At 38.8% G+C, this 19,191-nt stretch overlaps 1 protein-coding gene across 1 annotated transcript in view; it reads left to right on the forward strand.

The window, feature by feature from the left end:
• Positions 1-2,810: 2,810 nt before the first annotated feature.
• magi3b (membrane associated guanylate kinase, WW and PDZ domain containing 3b) overlaps positions 2,811-19,191 on the forward strand; it is a gene marked incomplete at both ends in the record, with an annotated part of 75,608 nt that continues 59,227 nt past the window's right edge. The window contains one exon of the mRNA XM_079461053.1: positions 2,811-3,117. Coding sequence (XP_079317179.1) covers positions 2,811-3,117 — 307 coding nt within the window. The remainder of the gene's footprint in view (positions 3,118-19,191) is intronic.

The raw sequence follows: 19,191 nt of genomic DNA on the forward strand, positions 1-19,191 counted from the left end.
AAAAAATAAAAAGTTGACTTGACTTAAAATGTCAAGTCAACTCAATGCACAGTTTTTTTTTTGAGTTTACTCAACTTTTGGCGAAGTATTTCACTTTACTCAATAAACTGAGAAATGTCACATGACTGTCTAGTTGCACAGATGCTTGTTTTCTTATAGGGGTTGTCTTAGATTGAGTTTTTGTGGGTTTCTCTTCCAAACAAAAATAATAAAACGAATTACCGCTTGATCTTTTCCAAGCAGGTGTGACAACTTGCCCCGAAACAAACTGTATTGTTCTTGGTGATGCCGGAAGATGAACCCCTGGCACAAGTCTCGCTTGCATCATACTCCAGGTATTTTTGTTTAAACTGTCATTGTATTTCTCATGCACAAACCACCTTTGATGTCTGTTTTAGAGTTCGTGATTTTTCCTCTTGCACGACTCCATTCAATCCTACAAACTCTCAGGTGTCCGTTGTTACGCAACTTGAGTCTCGATTCCCAGACAAGGTATAAAAGTATAATGACCTGGGGCGTATGAAGCATCAGCAGGTCTGGGTTTTAGCTGTAGGTATTCGATACGCATCGGTGTTGTGTTGAATGGTCTGGTTTGTAAATAGCTCAGGGGTTGAATCCACTTAACACAATGAAATTAGTTTCATGTCTGCTCTCGTGTCACAGTATAATTAAGGACTCTGTGGAATTTGTTCTGCATTTATTGCGTTTGATCTCAATACTCGGAGGGGAACACAAGTGTTTTGAGGAGTGATTGGGAATTAAATTGGATTCATTTCAAGGCGCAGCTTTGTATTGTCATGACTTGTCTTTTAATTAATAATGAATCTGATCAACACGTTTGTCTTACCAGGAAAGATCCATTGATGGGATGAAGACTTCAGTCTGGTGCAGTTATGACTACAACCAGAAGGTGGCAGCTTGGAGTGACAGTTTGAGTTTTTTTACATGGCTGTTTAGATAATTGGCCCTGTAATGTGATTAGAAGAAGAGATATTCTCTGATTGCTTGTAATATCTTCACAGAGACATTAAATTACAAGTTTATAATATAATGAGAGAGGAAATGATCAAATACTAACACTGTTTTTTTCTATTTTAGGATGTGAGAAGGTTACAGAGCATATTAAGCAAGTCTGTTGGGTCATTTTTGTAAGCCTGAACCATAACCTCCAATAGGCCTAGAAAAACTAATAAAGAAGTCATTACTTTAATTAGATTTCGAGCAGTGTAAACAAACATAAACAGTTTTATTATTATAGCAGTATTAATGTCAGCTATTTACCATAGTGCTAAATTATGAAGCATTTATAAATGTGTGTATTAATGATTTAATGAAGTAATTTACAAATGCATATAAAGCGGTGACAACTGCCTGAATAAAGGGGGATTCTAACGAAATACCTGGCAAATAGTGAGCAGGTATGAGAAAAACAACATTGTGTCCAGTCTGACATCAAGATATAACGAATCTGCTTTCGAGTAAAATATGACTAAATGTAAATGATAAATAAATAAATGCATTAAGCATTTATAACATGTCGGCTCACTTATTCGGCAGGTGTTTCGTTAGAATGCCTCTTTCTATTCATGCAGTTATAACTGCTTCATGACGCATTTGTAAATGACTTATTTATCATCAATGAACACATTTATGCTTCATAAAGGGTACTTTAAAGTAAAGTGTTAACACAACAATATTGTTATTATTATTTACATACCCATTTATTATTTCTAATTAACTATAAATTGAAGGCAATAGTCCAAAAACAACGATTATAATTAACACAGTTTATTAGCCAATAGTTTTGGGGTTGCCAGGCAACGTAACAACGTATTACGGATGCAAGCATCACAGGTGCGCGTGTATTAACCGCTTTATAATGATCCCGTGTTACAGTCTCTCTCACTGATGTGTTTCATTTCAAAACTCATGCGTTTTTCCAAAGACGTTTACTGTCCAGTATATATAAATATATAAACCTCCACCTTAAAGCAGACCGTGTCGCGGGACGCGCCGTCTGCTCCGCGTGTGCGCGCGTTGTACACACACACACACACACTTTCGCTTCATTTGGCAAACACACGCTGCGCGCAACAGTGGCAGGCGCGCTGGGAGACCTGATATCCGCCAGCGACCATCAGAGAAGACAGAGACCTACCATATAATCGTCAATAAACGCTCGACAGGTTGAATTCTCTATTATAAGGCGCGTTCAGCCCGACGGGTCAGCCACAGCCGGGAATATAGACGTGTCAGCCGCGTCCACGCACCGACCGGGCGTTGCAGCGAGGAAAGCGAGATTGTACATACGCGATACGGCGGCTCTTTATTTCCGCGAAGCACAGTTTTGCTGGTCATTCTGTTTGTAGAGACAAACTGTCGTGGTTTTATCGCGCCGTGGCGACAGACGCGCATCTCAGAAGAGAGTGCGCGCGCTTGTCTGGTGCGCTTGGGGATGCTGTGCGTGGAAACAAACCTCGGTGAACTTTATAGGTAAACAATTTGACTTCATTCCTACTGTCCACTCGTCGTTTACTTCTGATATTATAGTTTACTATCAATTTGTATTATGTAGCTTTGATATTATCGCGTGTAATGATTTTAAAGTGGTGGCACATAAATGTGTTTGATTGAGAGCCGTACCCGCTGGTTTTCTGAAGAAACTGTTTTCACGCTAAGGAAATGTGATAACATGCTGCTCAACGTCCACGCAACATCTCCACACCCGGTTAAGTGACCAACGGACCGGGAAAGAACGCGCACAAGCCCGGTTTTCCTCATAAACTGCGTCGAACCCGAAAGGATAAATGATGTCTAAAACCTTAAAGAGGAAAAAACACTGGTCCACTAAAGTGCAAGAGTGCGCCGTGTCGTGGGGAAGCGTCGGGGAGTTCGGCGATGTCGTGGAGATCCTCGGAGGCGCCGAGCTCGGGGAGTTCCCGTTCCTGGGCCAGATGAACCTGGACGTGCTGGTGTGTCACGTCGGGAGACTACCGTACTACGGAGACGTGTTACTAGAGGTGAACGGGACACCTGTGAGCGGGCTGACGAACCGGGACACACACGCTGTGATCCGACACTTTCGGGAGCCGATACGCATCAAGACTGTCAAACCAGGTGAGAGGAGCAAACTTTGTTTCTTGGCCGTAATAACGCGGATTAAAACAGTATTTTCTCCGTGTGGAGAGAATTCTGAAAAGTGAACTAGTGCGCACGAGAGCGCGCATCTGGCTGTGACAGAACACATCACCAGGCGCGTAAATGCGCACATTTAGAGGAATAGTTGCCCCATAATGAATCATTTCTCATGATGTGACCTCACTGTTCCCTCATGAAGCCTACTTCCAAACTACTTTTTTGTTTCTTGTGTTATATCCATCCTGAATCTACAAGCTGTCCTTTTTTTCAATTAAAGCGGATGGGACCTACTTGAATATTAATGCATATTCCAAGTTTTCTAAAGCTGTGCGTTAGTTTGACATGAGGAATGATTTAAATATAATTTGCTATCCACTTGAAAAGCCTACACTCTTAAAAATAAGGATAAAAAGGCATTTTTTGATTCCCCAAAGGACCTTTTAGTCAAAGGTTTGTAAAAGTACCCTTTCTTTTTACAATTCTGTAGAACCTTTTGTGCACAGAAAGGTTCTTTGGATGTTAAAGGCTCCTTATGAAACCATGCATTTATTACATTTTGAAATCCCCTGTTCCCATTCATTTTAATCCATTGACATTTTATGTTTTAAATCACGGTTTTGGAATCACGTGAGAGTTACCGAAAGTTCATCAATTCCACTAAGACCCAAATGTAATTTCTTGTTAAAATGCTTCATAAAACACCCCGGGAACATGCGGGAGTACTTTGCCGAACATCATTCACAAGATCTGTTGTTTTCTTGCCCCTAGTGGTTTCATCACATGCCCTGTACCTTGACTTGAGCTTAAAGTGCTTTCATGTCAGAAGTTCAGGGTTGGCCCGAGGGCTGGTGGGTTGCAAACGTGCTGCACATAGCATATAAATGTAAGATCACCGCTGTGATATTAAAGCTTGTATCGATCACAGAGAGGGAGTCACCTTTCCGCAGGACACTCTTGTCACCACGGCGAGGTGACTGCACCGTGCTTTTGCAAGGCCATGATGGAAGAGGTTGTTACCATGGACACGGAATATCTTGGTGTTATTGATAGGCCGAACAAGTGTATTCTTAGCAGAAGGAGGGGAGATGCACAATATGTCAGAGAGTTGTTATGGAGATGGGAGAATGTTATTAGCATGTAGATGCGAGAGTCGTTGCCATGGTGAAGGGGTACAGGAGGATAACATTAACAGGATGCTTGATTGTTGAATAAATGAGCAGATTCTGGGATTGTGCAAGGAATTACATCAGAGGCAGCCGAGGACCGCCGGTTAGTTGCAACATCTCCCTTTACGATATAAGTCTTGGTTATCTTATCTTAGGGAGTTTGATCGAACCGGGCGCTAGAATCTAGGTTCTTGTTTGACATACAGGAACCCTTTTTTCTATACAATGTCACAATTGAACAAAAAAGAATCTCTTTGTTTACCTCAGAAGGCTCGGTGTGTGCATGTGTGGATGGGTTTTTGGACATGTCTCATGCACAGTGCTCATATGAAATTCAAAGCGTGTGAATAATAGATAGAGAAGTGAAGTGGCTACAGTATATACGCAAGGAGAATATAGATGAAAACGGAAATGATGTTGCAGTATTGCCACAGGCAAAACCCATCCGTGCTCACTCCACCACATGCTTCATCTCTACCTGTACTGCCTTTTGCTTTACTATATACCTTAAAATAGGATATCATTTATGTCATGGCAACATGTTTTTACATTTATGAAATTGAAGAGGAAATCGCTTACACTTTTCATGTATAAAATGAATGTAGATTGTAGAGGTAAAGTAATCTGGATTTGGCTTAATTTGAAGAGGCATATACAGTGTTATTTTCAATAATATCGATTTGTTTTATGGCAGACTGGACAAATGAGCTCAGTTTGAGACATTGTTGACATCTCTTCTGAAACTCTCATTTGTGAGATGCTACACTGTGAAAAAATCCAACTTGCTCCCTACAATGATACATAAATCACTTGAGCATAGAATTTTTAGTTGAAGGAGCCAAATAAATGATTGTTTTGCATATACTAAAGAACAGTAGCCTAAACATTTTTCTAACAAAGATTATTTTGATGACTGAACTCGAGTTTGGCTAAAATGCGTCAGAAGGTTTGCCCAACAGTGTATTCTGAACAAACAATATTGCAAGAGTTTGAAAGTTACCATTCAATTCTGTGTTTCTTGTTTGTTTTATCTTTGAAAGATTAGGGTTTAAGTTCTTGCTGGCTTCATTTATGCTCTAATATGGTTGTTACTGTAAGTTATCTGTTGGATTTAGAGTGTTTTTGATGAATGACGGTTGTTACCACGGTTGAGGTTTGGGTGTTCAATGTTGAGTTGCAAGTGTCCGATGCAACCAAAACCGGTGTAAACGCTCTGATCACGAACCGTTTGACAGTTAATTGATCAACGGTTTGGTCTGTTTGAGGCAGAATCACCTCCAAATGTAGAAAAAGACAAATAAATGTGTTTATTTTTAATAAACCAACAACAATTATTTAGTTTTGTTGTTCATTTGGTAAACTTGACTATGTTGTGACAAGTAATGACTTTTTTGTTATGGATGCATTTGGACTGGTTTTTATTAGAACTATTTGTAATTTTTTCTCACTGCAATTATAATTATTTTTTTATTACTACAATTATTTTCTGTATTGATGTGTTTTCAACAGCACAGTTTTTATAACCTGCTATTGTTTCTGGTAACTGTTTGCGCTGTTCATTGTATGCAATTTTTTAATTATTACAGATGATCTTTTATCTTTATGTTTGTTCGCAGGACTTTATTTTTTCCAGAGCCGATGCCACTGTGAGGATTGTAGCAATTCTGACGAATCGTGCTTATGAAACTTGTCATAGTTTGGAGAGCAGCATTGACTGTAATTCCAGTAAAATTTTCAGCGCTTTGATATGGAAATCACCCAGAGGTTTCAATTCCACAGTTCACATAATGAGAAACTGGGACGCATTGTCCAAACACCCAACCTTTGATTAGAACATATGAAAGGTTAATTCAGCCTTTCATCTATCCCAAATAAGTCTCTCCTCGCATGCCACATCGCCTCCCGAGGGCCTTCCAGCCGTATAAAGACGTGATGGACGTCTAACAGCTCCGTCACTCACAACCCAAGCAATAACCGCCTCGACTGTTTTAAAACGATGGTGTGGCAGGGCATAGTGGGGCTTTGTGGCATTCTGACTGTAATGAGATTATTGAAGGTTTATTTAAAGGTTTTATCAAATATTCCTCCGGGTGTCGGTTCATTTTGAGAAATGCTTCTGTTGCATATCGAAAACGTGAATCAGCAGTTACTGTAAAGGTGTTAACCGTCGCACATCCTATCCTGCTGTCAACGCTGAGCTATATTTCATGCTAATGAACAATATAAGGGCAGTGTGCCAGCTTATTTAGTTAATAAAGGACAGGTGAAGGTGGCGGTGGGGAATTGTGTCTACGTAAACAACTCAGATGGTGATGAAGCTCTGTGGCACAGAATATTTGTCCCTTTTGTACAGAATATCTCGCCAGCCTCTCATTATCATGGCGGGCTGGGGTTGCGATTGGACGAAAGGACCTTGTGGTTTTGTGTACAGGCTATCAATAAAATGAATGTCATGCATGCAGAAATAAGCTTCATTTAACCGCCGCCAGCTCTCTGCGATCAGAAGTATTGACGTAAGAGCATCAAAAGTTCAGCAATGTGGAGTAAAAACATGACCCGATAGCTTCTTGCACGAATCACGCTTTCTGCTCGTAACGTCCTGTTTCTGTCTTTTAGAAGATGGAAGTATTTCATCTTGTTGGCAGGGGCGTATTAAATGGAACGGTCGAGCACAGTAGCTTGTCAAATGTCTGGCGGTTAAAAATAAGTGCATTACAATGTTGATGATGTCATTCCGGAGTCGGATCCGGCTTGCATTAGACAAAAAAAATGTCCGGATGCTTTCTTTCATTCCAAAACTCTGTCTTAAACAAATGTTTGTAAAATGGGTGACTCGGACTACATAACGAAGAAAAACCAGCCCATAAGATCTCCTCCAATGGTGTTTGTCTCAGGGTGGGCCTCATGAAGATGCTTTGATAAAATAACAAGAAAACCTTTATACAAATTCTACGATGAAGATGCTAAAATGCAACTTCTTTTGGTTACAACATACTTCCATAGTTACATGTTTATTTGACTGTTTTGATACCGCTTCTGAAAGCTCGTATATCCACATTTCGTGATTTCATTCATTCACTCATTCATCATTATAAGTCGCCGTTTATCTTTGTCACTGTCTATGTTAGTCATATTTAACATAACAGCTAATTTCAACATCCAGACTTTCAGAAGGACAGCGATGTAACTACATATAAGTGAGTAAATGACCCTTAATCATATAGGTGTACATAATATTCAAAATTGGTGCTATAAAATATACAGCGTCCTCTAACTAATGCCATATAGACTGTTTCAGCGCAACAACATAAACAGACGTTATAGTAGAAAGAATCAATAACTGTTCAGTAGTTTGAATTTCATTTAATACAATGAATATACAATAAAATATCAATATAAATGAAACTAATATGAGTATCAATTGAATCTAAAATAAAACTATATTAATAGGTACTAGCCAAACAGATGACCCGATGAAACCGTATCAAACTGAGCTCTTCTTCTATCCCCATTTAGGTTTTTGGATGTACAAGTGTAAACCCGCACCACCAGCTGTGTTAATAGCGTAAAGGATTATAGAGTTTCACCTCCAAATGGCACCAGCGTGCCCGTTTCACCCTGTTGGTAAATACCAGCATTAAAGTGGAAGAGACTGATGGATTGTACCCATAAAGAGGAGGCAAAATGGGAAAATGTTCTGCATGTGTTCTGCAGTTCAGATCATTGCCCGGGTTTCTCGAGTCTCTGAAATTGATGTTTGGCAGCGTTAAGGGAACACATTTTACATTTATTCCAAAGCGACGTGCAGCTGTACCTTTTATCAGTATGCGTGTCGTTCTTTGGGAATTTGACCCTTTGACCTTTGTGATCTTGTGCTTACACAACGCTCTACCAATTGAATCAAACAGGTTAGTATTTTGAGAATCATTTACGGTGGGTGTGGTTTGGGGGTGTGGCTGTTTAACAAGTGACAGAACAAGAACGAAATGAAAGAATATGGGAGGGTCCAGCGTAAAAGAGATTCCTACAGTTTCTGCACGTAACGTCTGTGTGTGTGTGCAAAACTTCGACTTGCATTTCAGTTGCCAGAAGCACTCGATTTCATTTTGACCAAGACAACTCATCTTTTACATCTTATGTGTCACCAGCTGTAAAACAATCAGACATATTGTGGAGCCGCGTTACAAATCTGCGAAAACGTGTGTGTTCTGGAGAAGCATGATAATGAATCCACACAGCACACAATCAGAAGAGAGATAAACAGATGTAGATGACATTGACATGAATGGTACAATAGCTGGAAATGAGAAGAAACGTCTCTAGGTAATGCAGGCATCTTTGCGGCGTTAGATGTTTGTAGGAGATCTAACGGTAGGAAAATGACGTTGGATTGACTGATCGATGGGGAAATGGAATGTGTTGAGGTGTTGTTTTTTCTTATGTTTGAACCGTAAATGAATATCCAGGTATGGATCCGGGTACAGCAAATGCAGCGGTTTTAAGATGTACAGTATTTTATTTGCTACCAAAGTAAATGCATTAAGATCCGGACTGTATGTTAAATTAACTTCAAATGGCCGTTGTTTGTACAAACACAATCTTGTGGCAGTTTGTAATTGTAATCTATTATAAGCTTAACTCATTTGTATGAACTTACTCGTTTTCGTACGAGTTAGGGTTGGGGGGTTAAGTATTGCTCTTTTTTAAGAATCACCACAAAAAGGCTAAATTAAAGGTCATCTCCAACAAAAATTCTGCCATTAGTTACTCACCCACAAGTAGTTTAAAAGCTGTATGACTTCCTTGTTTCCCAAAAACGCAATTGCAATCTAGTCAGAAAGCTTCCAAAACTACATTCATTTGCACTTTTGGAGAAAATGGAGGTCGCACAGATGTGAAAGTACTTGAGGGTGAGTAACTAATGGCAGCATTTTCATTTTTCGTCGGAGTTACCCTTTAGCTAGCACGGGAACATTTGAAAAGTTTGATTCCAAAATGAAATATCTCATCAATCGAACTGCAGTTGGTTTGTTTTGTTTTGAGCCATAACATTGTATGTAACATTTGGCATTCCTTTATGCCAAAATCATTGTTCCATGAGGATATTTTGGAAATTTCACCGTAGATATGTAAAACAAAAGATCCTCAGATTTCAGATTCAATCAAATATCGTTCTATCCTAACAAAAGCAAAAATAACTGGAAAGCTTATTTATTCAGCTTTCAGATTATGTAAAAATCGTAATTTATAAACCCTTAAGACTGGTTATGTTGTTCAGGGTCACGTGTGTTTTTGTATGATTTACATCACATTTCTATGAATTAGCCACCTTGTAAAATAGTTAGAAATGACTGTGAGATCAGAGTGTTTGTACACGCTAAAAGTTGTCGCTGAGCTTTTTCAACCCCTCGATGGGTAATAAAGGCACAAACGCAGCTATTGGAATGGTTAAAACCCAGAAAAGGTTTAAAACAACTGCAGCGTCGGTTATTTTACAACCCGATGACGGACTCATCACTTTTTTATTCATTCATTCATTTTTTTTCCAGAATACGAGTTTACCGCTTTTTTGACATATTTAGTATTTTCCTTGAAATGAACTAAATGCAAAGAACTGAATGCAACGAATGAGTTTATATAAACATTTTCTTGAGAAACAAATAGATCAAAGAAACAAAGAAATATTCTCAAGTGTGTCCAAACTATTGACCGGCAGGGGCATATCTAATGACGGCCCTTGACATATTGAGATGAATACATCTAAACTGAAGATTGTGAGGCACTCCGAGTTTAGTCACTGTTGTGGGTAACACAGAAACAGAAGCAGGTTGATTTGAATGGCGTAACATTTCTTTCCCACAGCGCTGTGCTGCATTCACGCTGCAGGAGATGAACAACAGTCGGCCGTGTAAACAGTTGCTTAACAGCTGACAAGAGCCAAGTGTGTGGTAACACGTGTGTGTAAATAATAATGACGTAATAAAGAACGAAGTTATACAGTCTTGGCACATTCACTTCAAACATTTATTGTGTGTGTGTGTTTACAGCTCTCCGTGTTGTAGCAGAGAACACACACATAGACGTATAGATGGAGTCAGCATTCAATCCCTGTCCTTCACACATGCCACAGCGACCTTGTTTATCCTGACAGCCGTGATTTCAAGTCGACGTGTGAAATTTCTGTGCCATCAGCGAGACCGAACGTTGGATGGTTAGATGTGTGCACATTGAAAGATACGACACTTGCACAAAGAGAGAGATGGTTTTTGGGTGGATCTGACATTTTTTCTCTCTATATTCCTCTTTCTCACACACACATTACGGACTATCTGGGGATTATAGAGTATTATGTAACCTCCCCGTGCAAACGTCCACATGAGGACGGGGATTTCTGCCTGCCTGCCTGCAGTAATCCAGCACAGCCGTAAATGCAGCAGAGACCGAAATGATGAGGAAGGGCAGCGGAGGTCATAAACGTTCAGGCTCTTGTAGGACTGACAGACAGTCTGTTAGTTAAATGGTACACGGGCTGCGGAGACCATCTCCCCGTATACAGTGTTGCATCATTTTCAGTTTATCCACGAAGTCAAAGCACATACTTACAGCTACAAAATACCGACTCGAGTTCTTGATTATATCATTTATGCTGTGAGCAGATGGGATCTCCCCATGCTTATGAATGTGATTAATAGCATAGCTGTTTAGATAAAAACATATCTCCCCCAAAGCTGTACAGGCACGAATGATACCTCAAAATGAGTCAGAATATGCGAAAGCAATCAAACTACGGTCTTTAAACTGATGGGTTGTAACCCACGGTTGAATAAAATATGGATAAACCCAACTATTGGGTGTTAATAACTTATGCTGAATTATGTCAAGGGTTGCTTGGTGTATTGGTGCTACGGTAGCGTTGCGATGCTAAAGCATCCAAATACCTGCGATGGCGCAACATTTTTTTACGCTATTTTTGTTGAACTGTATGTTATGTAGCATATATTATTATTATATATTATTTTAAATCTCGACGTACGGAAAGCGTGCGCGAATGATCAGAGACATGCATACGGGGCGAAACGCTCGTTTTTCTTGGCGCCGCATTTGAACTTTTCAGAATCTCGCACGATGTGGACAAGTTCAGCGAAGATGGAGACGCAGATGATCACAGCAAAAATAAATCTAGTTGCAAAGTTATCACAAGGTCTTTTCAGTGCGTATGATATAATCCATAAATCCTTTGTTAATACCTTGTCTTAACGACAAGCATGTTCAACCGTTGCTTAGCAACGGCAGACGCCAGATGAGGGTGAGCTCCAAAACGCTTTGGAAGCAAGTACCGCGGCTCGACTTCTCCGCGCAGTTTGTGAATGGACCCTGAGTTTCACATTTAAAGTAAGCGTAACGTTTTCCTTTATAAACATTACGGTCTCACATTTTGTTCCCACGTAAAAATGTTCTTCCGTACTTTAGTATTTATTAACATTCCTAGTGTTTTTGAGTCTTACAAAGTAAATATGGAAGTATACTACAGTATCTGCTACAATTTATCCCATTACTGTAGTAAATACTACAAAATATTGTGTAGTGTACAACATAATACGGTTTACTATAGTAAATACAAAATGTTTTCATTTAGATCTGTGTATTAAACTAATTTGGTTTGTAGATTTAAACTATGAACACGGCACAGTATCGTGATAGTACTGGGTATCATGATACTTAAGCCGGTACGGTTTTAAAGATATGTTTACGGGACCATGACACCTACACGGTTGGGTCAAATATGAACATTTTCTAGATTTGAGACATATTTTAGCCATCCGTGCCGTTTTTAGTGTGTAATATGGTTAGCTTAGAAATATTCATCTGTGTGACCTCGTCTCCGTTTAGACAAGGCAGATGGCGGCCGAGATCCACACCATCGGTTCGCATTCGATCCGAGCGTCTTCCCAAACAATTACAGACCTCAGCAGAAATCGGCCTTACGTTGTGATAAATGATGCATCCCACTGTTGTTCTATATGCATCTTAATAATCAATTCACTTTATGGAAGTTTGCAACGGCCATAGACCATTAGCGTATATCGTATAGATGCTCCAGCACTTTTCTGTAATGTTTTGTAGCTGATGATGTGTTTGTGCTATTATTACAGTTCCTGCAATAAGGAGAGATACTGTAAATGCAGGACTGTCTCCATCAGGAACTATAGACTCATACTCTTCCAAACTTTACTTTCGGAAGTCTCCAGTGCATTTTAATAGATCCGCGCTTTGCTTGAATGTAGTTGGGTGAAGGTGACGCAAATGGAGTTTCTAGAATAGTGATCTGTTTGTTCTAACAATGGTAAACGATAAAAGTGTTCAGGGAAACTGTTAAAAATCAATCTATTCAAATATATCAGCTCTGAACCACCGATAGAAATCCAGTGCTGTCTTTACAAGAAAGATCTAGAACGTGACACGGATGCACAAGATTCACTGAGCGTCTGATGTAAACACGCATTGACATGCTGATGTAATGCGGTTTTGCAGGAAATCAGATACTCTCGCCTTAAATCTCAACAGAATCCAATCTTACACGGTCACGGGAGACACCAGACGGACGGCATCTGAGACTCATCTGAACTTGCAGTCTGTCACGTCTCTCCACGTGTGATTGGATGCATTTTAACTTGAATTAATTGCATTTGAACTGTTTCAAATCGTGCTCAAGTGGTTTAACAACCTTTACATGAATAAGAGCGTGATTATATAATGTAACGCAGACAAAGAATGACAAAACAAACGGATGCGTTGAATATTTTTAAAGCGTTAACCTGGAAAAAATGTTGCGCATGCGTTAACGCGATAGCGTAGACAGCCCTATCTTATTTATGACCCAACGGTTGGGTTTGTCCGTTTTTCACCCCAAAGCTGGGTTGAAAATAACTTTTTCAGAGTATATAAATATCTAGATTATATACTAGACTAGAGTACATACTTATCTAGAATACTTATATACTTATTGTCCCCGGTGTAAATGGGCCTTTAATAAGGTTGGGGTCAGGTGAGCTTGTCTTTAGGGCAAGCCACCAGTTTGTTCGTATTCCAAGTTACAATGACTATAGGCATGATTTAGAATCAGAAGGGCTTTCACACCCAGTTCGTTTGATAAACGTGTTAAGAATTCCCGCAGTCCATTCTTTGTCTAAAACCGGTTAGATCTGAATGAGAGATGAGCAATGCGAGAAGCATTTGTTGCTGGATCACATACTTCGTCTTATCGATGAGCTGTTTCACACACACACACCTCACATGGAGATTGAGCAAACCCACAATCCACTCTGCCAGATCTCCATTGCCAGCGAAACATCCAACACATTCAGCTGCGAGACGACTAGAACTCCAGTCAGGTGTCTTTGTCAGCAAATTGCAGGAACATTTTAAGTCTATCAAAAGAGTAGTTTGTCAAAAATGACAAATCTGTCACGATAACTCAAATTTAAAGAAAAATACTTTGAACAAAACTATTGAGCAAGTAGAACAAATCTGTATTTAAAATTGTATGTTAGCTCATAACAATAATGTAAGCCAACATGACATAATAATTCGAGCGGTCAGATAGTTTGATATGAGTTTTTTTACTCAGTTCAACTTACTGTTTTAAATGTCAATGCTGCAAATGTAGTTTTGGACTTTTTAACAAGATTTGAAGTCATGTAAAACATTTGAACTTAAAAATATTGACATTTGAAATAGTAACTTAAGCCAATTTGATCGTACTTAAAAGTATAAGGCGGCAACAATGTTTTCACAGTGTCGGAATTGCAAGAAATGTGAGTTTGATTCAATTCGATTTCATTTCATTTTATTTATATAGCGCTTTTCACAATGTGCATTGTTCCAAACAGCTTTACAGGAAAAATAAATCAATAAAAAAACACAAAAAAGGTCAAACACGGCACAGTGCATGGTGTTTATATAACAAGTTATATCATTCTAGTAAATAATATCTAATGTCAGCAGTCTCCTGGTGGTTTATTTAGCATATTGTGCATTAAGTGAATGCTTGGCTGAAAAAATGTGTCTTTAATCTAGATTAAAATTAGGCGAGTGTGTCTGATCGTCCCATAGTATCGGGAAGACTATTCCAGAGTTTAGATGCTACGTAGGCGAAAGCTCGACCCCCTTTGGTGGATTTTTTGTTATTCTAAATTTGAACCCACATCTGCTTTTTTGTTTCAAATAGAGATAACGTTATGGATTATAGCTTTAAAAATTGTTGCGACTCCTTTTTATATAAAGCAAACAATACTACATTTGATAAAGTCTGTCAAGTTCCCCAAAAAAACAAAGGTGCTTTAATAGTGCATCATACATCATATGATGGATTTGTAAATGACCATTTTCGGTGGAATTGCAACTTTCTGCTTTCTTGGTTGATGTTGTTGAGGTTTTGACGTCTAATGCTGCCCACCTGTATTAAAGCCATTTGTGGAAAAAGCATGATAGGGCATTTGGCAATTAACGCTCATTAACGTGGGCTTTATGAAAAACGTGCACCGATAAACCTGAACTTAACAGAAGATGAGAATATGAGCATACGAGGATGCATAGAAGGTTAATCTATTTTCATCATATTAAACAATGTGTTAAGATGGACAGCAGGCTAATCTGTGGCTCTCATTCAGCCTTTTATCTTTAAGTAACATAAAAAAATGTTTAGTCGGCCTGAAGTCTAGACTGCGTCTGGTATAAAGCCCAGTAAAGAGACAACCACATGTTCATATGAGCTGTCAAAGCTGTTTCAATTGTACTTTTTTAAGAGATTTAGAGGACATAAAGCTACACGGACCCCCAGCAGCTGGGTTCATTCTTGGGGTGAGAAAGGCTAGCATTTCAACCTCCATCCCTCAGAAGAATAGGAAGGAGAGCGGAGGAGCAAATGATGAACCCTAAGGCCATCGGCTTTCAGACGGAGGTCTTCCTCGGCCTGGTTTCTCTCTCATTTCTCCGCTCTCTCTATCTCTCCTTTGCCCTTCTTCCTCTGGGTTTCTCGCCAAACTGTTTCTATTATTGGTCAGCGTTCACATTGAGCCATCAGATGCTCTTGTCTGATCCAAAGTGGCAGACCACAGCGGCGGGCGAGCTTTCTGCTTCAAGTGCTCTCTCTGTCTCTTTTTCATTTAATCAAAGTCACATCTTTTATAGACGTATAGGATTTCTAAACCCTCTCACGTATCTGTGGTTGTATGGAATGCTTAACGCATCTTTCCCAGAGTCAAGCGGTCCTCTAACTGTGGGTGTTGCTATGGGTTACGTCCCCTCCGGGTGAGTCAGAGGCCAGTGGTGCTGAAATGATGGGAGGCTCATTTCATGATACTCGTAACGTGTGTTTATAATCCTTTGTGTGCATCTGTAACAGGGTTGTTAATGATTTGATGTATTCTTTATTTTGTTGTTGTCAGTGTGTATGTGGTATACTGTAAGTTTTTTTTCATTTCCCAGAATGCTCATAGTGTGTGTGCGTCTGTGTGTTCACGAATGCATGTAAATGTTTAATGCAACAGTTTTGCTCTTTTTGCGATCAGGGTATTTTTTTTTTACTTTTCTTGAATACTAGCATACTACTGTGTTGCATGCTTCAATGCATGATACGAAGGCTTCGCTTACTTTTTTTAGTTAATACTATGCAGTAGTTTGCATTCCAAACATATCCGTAGGTTGCAGGTGTGTTTGTGTTCATTTCTTGTAGGAAGCGAGTACGTCTGCTACAAGACACAATGGCTTTACATCTGTGTGCGTTTGTGCGTGGTCTGCTCAGGAAAACCGGCTCGGCCTGTTCCTGGATCTGTGTGTTTTGTGGGTGTTTCTCGTTCCACATAAATCCAGAGACTATGTGTTGGCAAGACTAATTCTTATGTAAAACATTTTGGAATTTCCGCTTCTTTGTGAGATAACTGTAAACCAAAAGAAAATACCTTCATGTGCTTGTCTCTGTATTCGGGCTTTTGTTCCACATGTGTTGGCGCAGCGGCAGAATACGGTTGTCAGTTTTGTTTTGGTTAACATGTTGTGTGACCAGAATCCAAATGAAAGGCACTACACTAGGGGTCTCTAGCCCTGCTCCTGTGGTACCTCCTTGATTAGACACATCTCCATAAGGTTTTGTAGTCATCCTGACGGCCTCCATTATCTGTTCGACTATAGGGCAGTCAGAATAATAGCCCTTCAGGAGCTGTACTGGAATCTTACACTGTTATACTGTAAATAATTAAGTACGTTTGAAAAACATTAAAAGATTTGACAAATAGATATGTTCGTTAAATAATGTTGTCAATTATAAGACATTTGGGGGTATTTTAGTTATAGTTCCTATGGTTACAAGCATTATTTACAAGCATTAGAAAAGGGGCTCACTGATGTAAATACGGTTGTTTCGACATTATTTTATTATCATATTTGATTTGATTTTAAACAGTATAGGTGGTTTGTGACATTTCGAACATTTAGAGAAAGAAATGTTTATGTATTATTTTATATGATTCATATTTAAAAGTGAGATTTATCTTCATTGTTATGGTGTTTTCTTAATTTCTGCACATTTACGATATATTTGTCAACTAATCAGTTATATATAATTATTTTAACAATTTGAACATATTGATTTAACTGCTAAAAACTTGTTTTTGTATAAGCTTTTCTGTAATGTCATCTTTAATATAATGATATTCAATTTTTTTTAAACAGATTCTCTAATATTTCTCTTCATATTGGCTTTGCTCTCAAATGAGAAAATACTTTAGTAAACTGTGGTATACTGCAGAGTATCATAGCAAGTATACTAAAGTGAAGTATATAGTATAAAACAGTATACCACAGTTTACTATAGCAATTATACTTTACCACAGTAAAATTACTATAACAATTCATATAGTTACTGTATCTCTAAACTGTGCTCTCATATATTTGAGTATACTATGGTAAATACTAAGGAAACATACAATATAGTACATTTTTCACGTGGCGTCACCAAATTATTTATAATTTCCACCATAAATACCAACTAGTACTATTGTTGGTCACCACCACCATCAAAAAAAGATGCACGTATACATTTGGTCAAAACCTCAACGGTAATAACAATGTACGATGTGCTTTTGGGAAAATCAGGTTTGAGCAGATCGTGCCATGTAGTAAATCTCACTCATGGAACTAAAAAGCAAACAATTTGCCTTGCAGCTCGAATACTTAGCGTCTCCGTCTCCCCCGTCCACCCCACGGAGTCCTTTAGAGCCACATCGATTTGTTTGCGCATATCGACAGCAAAGCGACGGTTCAATTCAACCTGTGCTCATGGGAGTCTGGTTAAAAACCAGCTGCAATGTAACCAGAAAGGTCGTAAATGTCTAAATGTCTCTCTGTGACATGAGGTCTGATGTTGAGACGGCTATTTGTTGCAAATGACTCACCCGTGATGGTCAGTCAAGTGGATGCAACACATTAGCAAGCCGGAAAAATTCTCGAGCTGCCCGCGGTGCTCTCATTTACTGACGAACCAATCAGAGCTTTGTATTAGTGCAAACGGTTTAGCATGTCGGATAGGCTCCCATATAGCATGATGTTGTTTTCTTTCCCACATACAGATCAGTTAATAGTAGCATAGTATGTATGAAGGCTGTGTTGGAGTGGTTGCTTACAGCGGGCGATCGAAGCTTGTGGGTGACAGCGGGAAAGCGTTTCTAGTTTGCAGCACAGTAATCACAGTGACACAGTCTCTGGTAGCGAGCACATTTAGCCGTGTGATTTAAACGCTGTTGTATGGAGCTCTAGCACGGGCATTCATTAATTAACCATGTAATTCAACATCATTCGGTTATTTGGGCGACATTGAGGGCGTTCGGCTCAGCTTGGGTAAAATATCTATAGGTTTGATCACTTGTTTACGTTTCACGGTTCTTGTGTCTTTGTTTGAATGTACAGTAACACTTGCGATATGTTTTTGTATTGTTAACATTAGTTTGTGAATATAAACTTACAATGAACAATACATCTACTTCATTTAATATCATAGTTAATGTAAAAGAAATGCAAAGGCATAAATGAATCAAATTTACTCACACTCGTGCCATATCCCAGATGTAGGCCTATATTACATTTAGTGATTTAGCAAATGACTAAATATAAGTCTGTATGACTTATTCAGCTAATGCAACGTTTTTTTTATTAAAATATCAGTCATTTTATAACCAAAATTGGTTCTCACGTGTCTTGTGAGCAGTTGGAGGACATTTTTCCAGAGACACACGAGCACAAATGAAAATTTGGGACCTATAAATGTATGTGCAGTAAAGTGATGTAGGAATATCAATGTTTGCCATATTAGATATATATGTTTTAGTTTCAATTCACTTATTATTTATTTGTTTATTTAAACATGTTTGGGTGAATTATTCCTTTCATTTTATGTGCTGGTACATTTGAGAAGTCAACAGTTGTATCAGGTAACACCGGTTAATGTACATTGAGCAAACACGGACGAACGATGAACAATTGTGTTTGTACTATACCAAATATTAGCCAAGGTTAATAATTGTGGTAAGATACTGTATGTGTGTCATTGTTAAGTCATGTTAGATAATGAATGAATGAAGATAATAATATTAATCGTGTTTATAATAATATTAATTTGTATTTTATAATGTGCCTTTAAAAGCTACATCTCAAAGTCCTTTACACTGAATTGAAGAATTCTTAGTTGAATAATTCAATAATCCATATAGGTAATCGATTTGAGTTTGTATTAGCTTTGGCAGCTGTATGTTAAAATAAAGGATGTTTTTAGAGCCGTAAGACCGGATGCTTTTTGTAAAAGGGTCATTGATGGCTAAGGGTTGCTTGGTTTGTT

Source organism: Barbatula barbatula (assembly GCF_947034865.1).
Source record: "Barbatula barbatula genome assembly, chromosome: 7".
Lineage (NCBI taxonomy): Eukaryota > Metazoa > Chordata > Actinopteri > Cypriniformes > Nemacheilidae > Barbatula > Barbatula barbatula.